This window comes from Physeter macrocephalus, chromosome 8, assembly GCF_002837175.3.
Source record: "Physeter macrocephalus isolate SW-GA chromosome 8, ASM283717v5, whole genome shotgun sequence".
NCBI lineage: Eukaryota > Metazoa > Chordata > Mammalia > Artiodactyla > Physeteridae > Physeter > Physeter macrocephalus.
The window spans coordinates 60,694,445-60,705,241 of NC_041221.1; the positions used below are offsets into that span (position 1 = coordinate 60,694,445).

The window sequence follows — 10,797 nt, forward strand, 5'->3', positions numbered from 1 at the left end:
GCCTCCCCACCAACCTGCGGCCGGCTGTCCTCCCTCCACCGAACCCCGAGCGCCCGCGCGTCAGCCCCTGCCGGGCGCCCAGAGGGCCGCGCTCACGCAGTTGGCGCAGGCGGCCTTACGCTAGAGGCGCAGCGCCCGCCCGTCCGCCCGCCCCCTGCACTCTCCCCGCCCCCTCCCTCCCTCGCAGGGGCCGAGCGAATGTAGCCCGCGAGAGAAAATGGCGGCGGCGGCGGGGAATCGCGCCTCGTCCTCGGGATTCCCGGGCGCCGGGGCGGCGAGCCCCGAAGCGGGCGGCGGCGGAGGGGCCCTCAAGGCGAGCAGCACGCCCGCGGCAGCCGCGGGGCTGCTGCGGGAGGCGGGCAGTGGGGGCCGCGAGCGGGCGGACTGGCGGCGGCGGCAGCTGCGCAAAGTGCGGAGTGTGGAGCTGGACCAGCTGCCCGAGCCGCCGCTTTTCCTCACCGCCTCGCCGCCGTCCTCCTCCACTTCCCCGTCGCCGGAGCCCGCGGACGCGGCCGCTGGCGGGAGCGGTTTCCAGCCTGTGGCGGTGCCGCCGCCCCACGGAGCCGCGAGCCGCAGCGGCGCCCACCCTGCAGAACCGGCGGCCGCACCGGACAGCGGCGCCCCGAGCCCCGCGGGGGCCGAGCCAGGGGAGAAGCGGACGCCCGCCGCCGAGCCGCCTCTTGCGGCGGCCCCAGCCGGGTGAGCAGCGCGGCCGGGGTCGCGGCGGGGACTTGGGGGGCGGGCGAGGGCAATGAATGAACCTCGGGCACCGCGCAGGGCGTCCCGGGGCTCCGCGCAGCGAGGCTGCACGCCGCTCGCCGGGAGCCCTCGGGCACCCTCTTTGACCCTTCCGGCGTCGGGCGGCGCCCCGGACCTGGCCTGGGGTACGGGACAGGACGGGGGCCCGGGGCGGGGACATGCGGGAGAGTTTGTTATTGTTTGCAGACATGTGACAGGCGTGCGAGCCGCGCTGCGGGTACCGGTTGAGATAAGGTGTGGGGGCCCGGGCTGGCTTTTGGGGGCTCCCGGAATCGGAGCTCTCCGAGGAGCCCCGGAGCGGGACCCTGGCGTTGCCCTCCGGGCCGGGCTGGGAGGCGGGCAGCCGTGCAGCGGCGGCGACCCTGGACGAGAGTCCTCGGGGGCGCCGGGGTGAGGCCCGAGCCTGCGGGCGGGCGGTGTAGGTGGGCGGGGTAGGTGGGGAGCCCTGCTCGGGGCCGGGGGTAGGGGGGCCGGAGCGCGGCGGAGAAAGCGGCGGGGTCCCCGCGGCTGTGACAGGCAGAGTCTCTAGGCAGGTACCGGGGGCCGGGCCGGGACGAAGGCGGCGCGCCCAGAGCGCGGCCGCAGGGGGCTCCGGGTGGACGGCTCCGTAACGCCTGTCAAAGCGGTGTGGGCTGACCGGGTGCAAATGCGCGGGGGCTTGCGGTCTTTTAGGACGTGGGGTTTTCTGATTGCGTCCCCCAGTGTCCTTGGGAATGAAGACTGCACCACTAAGACTTGAGTGACTTCTGTTTGGAGTTTGAATTTGGCTTTTGAGGTTTGCATTTGGCGGAGTGGTGTAAGAGCCAGGACCGGATGTGTCAGCCATTCAGTTTCAAAGTGGTGGTGACTGCTCCCCGCAGCCTCTCCGGCGTGGTTGGGGACCGCGGCGCGGGTGCGGTACTTCCTGCTCCGTGCAGCTGCGCGGGCCGCCGCCGACTGCCGGCTTCCAGGGGACACAGTGCTGTGGCTTCGGCTCCGATAGAACCGTACTGCCTGTGCGCTACGGTGTGTGTAAGGTAACTCAGACCAGCCGTTCCTGGCCTGACCCTTTTTGGCAACTGGAAATTCTTATGTTTAAGGAAATTCTTTTGAGTGTGACAGCCATCATCCTTGTTTTTAAAAGAATCTTACTAGTGTATGCAAAGCACAAGCTTGAGAGGTATTTTGAGTTGCTGGAAATGTTTTTGTGATAGTCACCCGTTTCCCTATAGGGTTTCCTGACCTTTATTCTGAGTATTTTAAAGACTGCCTTAGGTTTGTTTCCCTTGTGAAACGAATTTGACAGTAGGACTCATTGGCTTTGGTTAATTATCTAAAGTGATTTTGGGGGGAACTTGATTGTTTGTTTAAAACCACAGTTCGTTGATTCCTTGGAAGTTGCCCCTTTCCCTCTCCCCGCCCCCCCCCAAAAAAAACAACTAAAAATATGGTCAGCACTGTGCCATGGCAATATTGAGAGGAAAGATTTGTGACTGTGGTAGTTTTCTGTGTGTTCTTGTCCTTGTAACTTAGTCTTAACAGGGTTATTCCTTTACATTACTGCTCCTGGGCAGATTGGGTTAAAACTTGACTAGAATAATTCGTTGTAGGCAATTGTTACTACAAGTGAGCTCCAGATAAAAATATTAAACCCAAAATTTGAGAGATTAATTTCGTCTGTTCTCATGAGACCGAATTTTTGGATACAGTAAATAGTTTAGCAAGTGTCAGCATTCTAGTCATCTTAATGAGCTATTGAATATAGCAGAAGAGGAACTACTGTAAAATTAACATATAGATGTTGTTTAGTGTTGTCTCTACACAAAATAAGAGGACGAAGGTGTAAGCAGATAGAATTCAGGGACTGAGTAATCCATGCTTAATTTTTGCATTTTGTAACCTAGGTTTCCCCCCCTTTGTTTAAGGGGTGGATAATAATTGCACAGTATATGAAATAATGGGCTAATAAGCATAATCATTTTTTAAATGAATTTCACTAGCCAGAATGCTGTTTGTTCATCCCAAATCTTATACCTAAACATTTCATTTATAGTAAAATGTTGATTCCCTCTTCTCTTGAAATAGTGATTTTTTTTTTTTTTTTTTTTTTTTTACAATTTCCTTGTTAATGGGGTTGAAATTCATTTGATCCTCTTGGTATAAACACTTTGTAAGCAGTTAGTAAAATCTCAATTGAACTTTACTTTTTTGACAGTAGTTACATTCATACTTTCAGGAGGAAAATCTAACATTGAGATTTTGAAATATTTTTGTTTCAGTGGTACTATAGGTCTGGAGACCCCTTCTGTTTAAAGACTTATTGTATTCTTTTAAAGAGAATTCTGTGAGTTTTTTAATTTCATAATTTCCTCCAGTTTTTGATCTTTGGATATGGAAATTTAAATTGGAGAAAATACATTTTTGTAGTATAAATTATATAAAGAATACTCATATTAAAACAGAAGATTTTAAGTACATCCCTCTTTTTCAGGTTAGTAACTGAAATCAGTGGAAGTTTTTTGCCTGTAAGTGGCGCCCAAGGGTTTGGGATTTTTCCTTATATTACAGAATTAGGGGCTTTTTCTTCCTATTTACTGTCTTTGAAGAGAAATTACAGTGTTACTCTTCATTGAACAGGCTATTGTGAGTTTGGTAGATATAATTACTCCATTCTATTTTTGTAACTTAAAAAAACCCAACTATCAATTTTGCTGGCCCCATGAAAGAACAAGATATGCTGTACTTGTTAATGTTAGTTTTTGTTTAAAACTAAAGCTATTTCATAGGCTGCTTTTATATCCTCATAGAGTCCTCAGCTTTCACTTCCATTTAGAAGCTGCTAGACTATAAATATAATTTAGTGAATTTTTACTAGAGGAGGTATAGGAACATTATTACCCAAAAATAAGTTTTTTAAAAAGTTGGTGATTTTATAAAACAATAGAGGTAGTTACATAAGTTAGTCTTACATGAATTTGTAAGTTTTGTAGTTATGAATTGTCTCCAAGTTCTGTTTTAAATTAGGTAAGGAAATTAATGCATTCTTCAAAGACTAACCTTATTAAATATAATTCTGAAAAAGAAATATCAGAACTAGAATTGTTGCCAACTTTCGTTGTCTTTTCATATCTGATTTTGGCAAGAGTGACTGGTTAACCAACATTCCTTAATATATTATCCCCAATACACTATAATAACTCCATTTTGTTAGATACAGAAACCAGGAAGTAGCTCTGTTCATTTATATTCTTTCACATCTCCTGTAGCACCTCAAGCATATGTTGCATGTTTTAGAAATGGTCGTGGACTTACTGACATAAAGATGCCAAAATATGGAATGAAAGTGTTCTTTGCTTTCAACAAGAACAGAAGAACCAGCTACAGCTTGCCTAGGCTGTCTGCTGATCAGCCCTTGACGGTTGCTGTGAGCATTCCAGAAGAAGAAATGATGGGGTGGCAAGGCAGTTAATGGGGAGTAGATTCCCCTGAGGAAAAATGTAGGGCATTCAGAAGTGCTCTGAGTTAGAAGGTACAACTTTTGCATTTTGTACCCAATTTTCTTGGGTTGAGAGTTATTTCTTTATGAAGAAGGCAATAGGAGAACGTGGCATGGAAAAGTAATAGTCTCCAGAGGCTACTTAAGAGCTGCAGTATATTGCACTTCTAACCTTGAAATGCCTTGCTATATCAGATATACCAAGTATATTCCTTAGACTTGGTTGTTTTTCTCAGTCTTGGCCTCCTTTTATATCCTAAGTCAAAAATTAGAGCTACTTTAAAATGTAAACGGGTAAAAGATTAATGTGAGGAAATGTGCAGTATTAGGAATCAACCCAAGTTGTTTTTAAGAAATAATTTAAGAACATTTTTAAACACGTAAGAAATAATCAGGAACAGAATTAAATGTTCATTTACAAATGCTCATTGCAAAGCAGTGAGATGAGTCGGGTGTTCTTATTGCAAGAATATAAGAGGTTTTTTGCTGTGGCTAAACATGTTCATTGAGCATAAAGATGTGTTTAGATACCTTTTATATAGTCATTTTTCTTGCCTTCTGTGTGTCGGGCAAGTTATATATATTATCTCATTTCATCATCGCTGCAGCCTTCCAGTGCATTGTAATTTCTGTTTTCAAGAGGTGGAAACTCATGTGCAATGCTAAAACCCCATTGTCACACAACTAGAAGACAGGCTAGGATTCAAACCCAAGTTAGTCCCACTCCACAGTCCATTTCTTTTCACCACTCTCTGCTGTCTCCATTTTCTTTTTCAAGTTAATAATCAGATTAACTAATGATTTTGAAGGCGAAAGTTGTTCTTCAAGAGTCAATAAGCGATTGATAGGTTTCTACCCAGTGCCATTGCCAATACATTTGTCTCCTGATGTGTATATAATGCATAGCTTTCTGTAACCTGGCCTCATCCATGTAATACAAGTAAGCTGTGCTTAGATCACCTTATCATGTTAGGCAGGGAGAATAATTGATTAGTGTTGAGTGTTTTTTAGGTTTCTTGATTTGTGCTGTTTACATCGTAAGTGGAAGGAAATAAGCTGAAATAATATCACATATTTATTTTTAATCATCACACATGGAGAGAAACTGTTCCAGTATAGCTAGACCCTATCCCTTTGTACTTGTTTTAGATTTCATGCATTCAACATTTATGAACCTCTGCAAGGTGATGTTCTGGGTGGTAGAGAAAAATATCATCAATGCACAGCCTCTTTCTGTTGGCAGATTGTAGTATGAACCTGTTTCACACTACCATGTTAAGCGTTGTAAGAGAGATAGGAATAGAGAGGGGCATCCAGATTAAAGAGTAGTGCTATGAGTCTCACCCACGACATTCCACACTGTATTTCTGCAGTGAATACAGTAGTACCTCACTAACTTTCTGAGGAATTAATTGACCTTCTAGGTTTGTAGTTAAGGGTGGTAGCTTTGTTCTGCTTTCTGCTTGTACATTTGGTCTGCTAGTTTTTGCTCTTTCCCTTTGGTCTCTTTACCTTTTCTTAGGACACATATATGCTGTAGCTTTTCCATTTCCACAGCAATGGCAAAAGGAATTTAGATACAGATTAGTTTCAAACTATTTCTACCTACTCTTAAGAGGTATATGTATGGAGCTGCAAGTTCAGACATGATTTTTTTTCTTTCTTGAAAGAGAAAATTAAAATGGGGGTATAGGAGCAAGAAACCGAGTATCTAGCAATGCTGGCTTTAAAATTCAGACTTTATTATTAGTAACAGCAACTCTGCTAGTTAAGAAAACAACTTTGGGAAATGTAAAATATGCTCTAGGATATAAGATAATCAAGAAGATATCCTTGTCTTCATTTACTCTATGACATATCATGGTTGGTTTAGGTATGTTTGGTATAGAGAGGAGCTCTGTACTGTTAGTGATTGAGTCCTTTGAAATACTAGTCTGGTTAGTTTTGGTTTAATAGATTGCGATGTTGTAGAGTGCCAAGAACTGTTCAAGTTCTTAAGACCCACCAAGCGTGTATTTCTGTAAGTACAGTCTGTCATCTGGGAATTATTAATGAGACAGTCAGACTTCTTGAAGACTGGAGGAAGTGCCTGGAGCTCACACAGTGTTGTAGTTAGTGTGTTTACTAAGTTTATCACATGTAAGCATGATGATGATGAGTATATGTGGAGTAAGGAGAGGGTAGATACTGGGCGGTGGGTGGAGGTTGTACTCTTGACAGATAAGATGTGATTATTACCTTTCTTTATTGCTAAATAGCCATTTGACTGATATAGCATCAAATAATCTTCAAACTGGTCTTACAGCATTCTGAATACTAAATATCAACTGCTAACAGACAGGGAACTCTGTCTTATTCTTTGTCATTGCTCAGCACCTAGGCTAATGTCTAGCACCCATGGATATTGGATGCACATGAGTGTTAGGATGAATTCATTTTCCCAAAGTGGTTATTTTTAAATAAGTGTATAAGAAGATACACTAACTCATGACTTACTGTGATGTGATTTTAATCATAATCTAGCTTGAGGCAAGTTTTGAAGGCAGGAACTATTTCTTATGAGTTTTTGTGCATTGCTTGATATTTTGTAGCAGTAGTTGGTATTTAGCAAGCAATAGTTAACAATAATGACCAATTTTATATAATGTAAACCAAACAGTAATTAGTTGAATAACTAAGTGTAGTTACAAAATAATTGGAGCCATGTATAAACTGTCAAATATTGAGAAAATTGAGTTTCTGGTATTTGAGTGTCTAGTTACTTGGGCTGATAGGTAAGCCCTCCTGATTTTCTTCTTAACCCTGTGGCAATCCTTCCTGAATGGCTCCTCCTCATCTTCTTGAACATTAATATTAGAACATACTCAGGCCCAGGCCTTCTGTCATTCCCTCTCTTCCACCCCCACCCCAGGCTCATTAATGCATTTAGATCAATTTTTGGCCATTCATGAATGATTGCAGAGTTTATTTTCCTAGCCATGATCTCTCCTAAATGCCACACCTGTCTACATGACACGTCCATACTCAGATATCTAAAACCAAATTTAGGATTTTCCCTGTACCTTTCCCTACTAACACATTCCCTGCTCATGAAATGGCAGAACCAGAACCTAGGAGTTGTCCTTGACAACTCCTAGTCTTCAGGTGATTTCATCTATTATCACATCCCTAGTCCAAGCTTCCATGATCTCTTATTTGGACTAATGTAATAGTAAGTAGCCTTCTAACTTGATCACTCTCTCCTACTTTCTCCCTTCCAGTTGGTTCTCCATATTATGTGGCCAGAGTGATTTACATTTTACAATGTAAATATTATTATAACAGTTTTCCTCTAGAAAAGTAAATTAAATTGAATTTTAAAACTTTCAAATGCTTTTCATTTGGATAAAGACCACAGAATCCTTAACATGCCCCACAGAGTCCCTGCCTGGTTTAGCCCCTGCCTGCCTCTCCAGGCCCATCTCTGATCACGCTCGCCCTTGTTTCTGCAGGATTGCCTTCACTTCCTCAGACTCAGCACACCACCTCCTGCCGTAGGGCCTTTGCACGCACCGCATACGCCCTCTGCCAGGAGCACTTTCCCCAGTCCCGAGTCAGCTCCTCAGTGTTCAGATCTTAGCTCACTGATGCTTCCTCAGGGAAGCCTTCTTTCCCTGATGTCCCAGACTGGCTTTGTAGCTCAGTGTCCCTACTGTCAGTGTTGTGATTTTATATTTGTTATGTCATTTGGTGAATGGCTGCCTTCCCTGGAAGACTGTAAAACCTGAGTGGGCAGAGCCTTTGGCTGGGTAGCAACCCACCACCTAGCAAAATGCCTGGCACAGAGGAGACCCTCGATAAATATTTGTTGAATAAATGGATGAGGGTAATAATGACATGGCAAGTTCAACCTAGTGGATTATCTGTTCTCCCCCTTTGTCAGATGTAGTCTGGGACCTAGCTAAGACGGGGTTAAATGGCAAAAGCCTTGTCGGTTTGTGATAGATTCATTAGGCCGTATCTGGACTGTTAAACACACCAAGTGCCTCAGGTGAAGTAGGACAGCTTAATGTTGTACAGAGGAAAGAGCGATATTGCATGATTATATGCCATAGGAAGAAGTGTTTGCTATGTGTATTTAGTTCTTCTGCTCTTACCAGGGAGTTGAGAGAGCGAGTATGTGTGTGGGCTCATGTGTGTGTGCATATATATGAATAAATATACACCTGAAGGTGTTATGCATTAATATAATGATTCCTTCTTCCGAGTTCTCAGTGTTAATCTAAACTTAGGGTACCACTTTTAGGATTTTTGTCCCAGTAACCCTGCTTCATCCAAAATTTAATTTGTTATTGATAATAATTCAGCTTGGGATAAATAGTTCACATTTGCATTAAAGAAGAGGTTTGCTAGACAAGTACTATATGAGATTTCAGGAGCCAAGAACCCACGTAACAGAAAACGATTTACCGGTGGTAACTAAACCTGGCAGCCTCCCTTATCTAGAACATGGTTTAGCACTAAGAAGTAAGTAAAAAAGGCTCTGAGCTGCCAGAGGGCCTGTAACAAAATCTGCGCTTTGAAGTTCTTTGATTTTACACTTAGAAGAGTTCCAAGGGCATTCACTCAGAATTAGCTGACATTTATTTAAGTTATAATTCTTGCAGTCTTGTCCATTTGGTGTCCCTAACATGCAGCAATTAAAAGCAGCCAATTAGAAGACAAGTAGTGCGAGCAAGAGACAGGTTCCCTGAAGGCAGCATATAAGCAAAGACCTGACAGGTGAGGAGGAGAGAGAAGGGAGGAGAAAGGGAGAGATAAGAGGACATTAAAACATTGCAGTTGGGGCCACCTGGTGTTCGAACATTAGGTTCCACGTACCTGGATTGCCTCTAAGATTATACATTTATTAAATCACAGCACTTTCCAACATTACTTTTTGGGCACCAGCTTCCTTATTTGTAAAATGAGAGTGATCAAGGTTATATGATTGGTTTTGTTTTTTGTAATGATGATTACTGTGGCTCATTATTGCAAGGTTGTTGTGTTTATAGTTGTAGAAAGTATTTTGATCCTGAGTGGTAAACATCTAAATTATCTGGAAGGGGTGGTCCTGTAGCCTTGATGATGCTGAATAAATACAGTGCTGTTTGGAATTACATAAAATTAGATGCTGCTCATTACAAATGTCTTGTGGATTGGCTTTGTGGGAAAATCGTTTTGCTTTATTTGTTGGCCTGAGTCATTTTATATCCTGCAATTTTAAAAAAATGCTTGATAGTTAATCACCACCACCAGTATGTACTGCCCTTTCTCCTAGCTAGACTTTGAGAAGTCAGGCAGTAAGAGCCAGCTTTGCAATGTTGACCAAGTTATTTAATTACTGCAAGGACTTTGGTTTAATAAGATGGCTACTTGTGAAAGGATTCTTGATGTTCACATGCTCTTAAGATGCTTAGTGTTTTGAAAAAGACATTTCACAATTCTTTTTTTCTCTTTCAAAATAATTAATTGGCTCTACCTGTTATTTATTGTCTGGATTTTATTGGTATTCTTAAATTCTTCTTGGCTAATAAATCAAATTATTTTCACTGAACCTTAGATTTTAAAAAAGATGTGACATATTAATGTAGATATTAATATTCCTGGAGAAGGTTTAGTGTCTTAATATAAATTTATTTTGAATTTTGAAAATATATTTCAATTATTCTGGTACACTGGCACCTCCACACTGTTATACAAGGTCCTTATGATTTCTCTGGGATTCAGAGTTTATAGAATTAAACTTCATTAATAAAATGATTAGACAGTCCTTTTGAAAGCAACAGAAAAAATTTTTTTTAATTTATCTTTTAACAAAAGAACAGTATTATGTAGACTGCTGTACAGTTTGCTTTTTTCTTAATAGTATTTTGTTATCTTAATGATGAACGTAGAGCTGTCATTTTCCATGACTGCATAGCATTCTATCATTTGGCTGTCTCATTAACTAGTTTCCTATTTTTAGACATTTATATTGTTTTGTTGTTATATCAAGCTGTAGTGACTACCATTGTACCTACATTTTCATGTTTGTGCATTTGGTTTTGTAAAATAAATATTCAAAAGTGAAATTGCTGAGTCAAAGGACATGTATATTTAAAAATTTTATTATATAGCCAATTGCCCCGTAAAACACTGTGCCAGTTTACATTTTTCTCATGGTGAGAGTGCGCATTGCCCCACATTCTCGCTAGCGTTGGCTATTATCAGTCTTTCATTTTTGCCTATGTGGTGGATGAAAGATGTTTTCTTATATTAATTTGCATTTCTTAGCTTTTTAGCATCATAGTACAACTTGTGTTTATTAACAATTTCCTACTTCTTTTGTGTATTTCCTTTCACACATGGGAGAATTGTTTGTTTATTCTTATTGATTTTTAAGCATCCTTTGTATATTAGAATATTAGCTCTGACATTTATTGGAATTGTTTTCTTCTACTTCTGTGTTACGAATTTCAGTTATAGTATTTTTCCATAAAGGAGCTTTAAATAGTCCTTCAAATTTCAATCCCTTCTTTCCTTCCTCCCTCCCCCCTCCTCTC

General features: G+C 42.4%; 1 protein-coding gene across 1 annotated transcript in view; it reads left to right on the top strand.

Annotated features, from left to right (window-relative positions):
* Positions 1–217: 217 nt before the first annotated feature.
* Positions 218–10,797, top strand: part of MAP3K1 (mitogen-activated protein kinase kinase kinase 1) — a 76,802-nt gene continuing 66,222 nt past the window's right edge. Inside the window, exon 1 of the mRNA XM_024119150.3 lies at positions 218–699. Within this exon, the coding sequence (XP_023974918.1) occupies positions 218–699 (482 nt within the window). The remainder of the gene's footprint in view (positions 700–10,797) is intronic.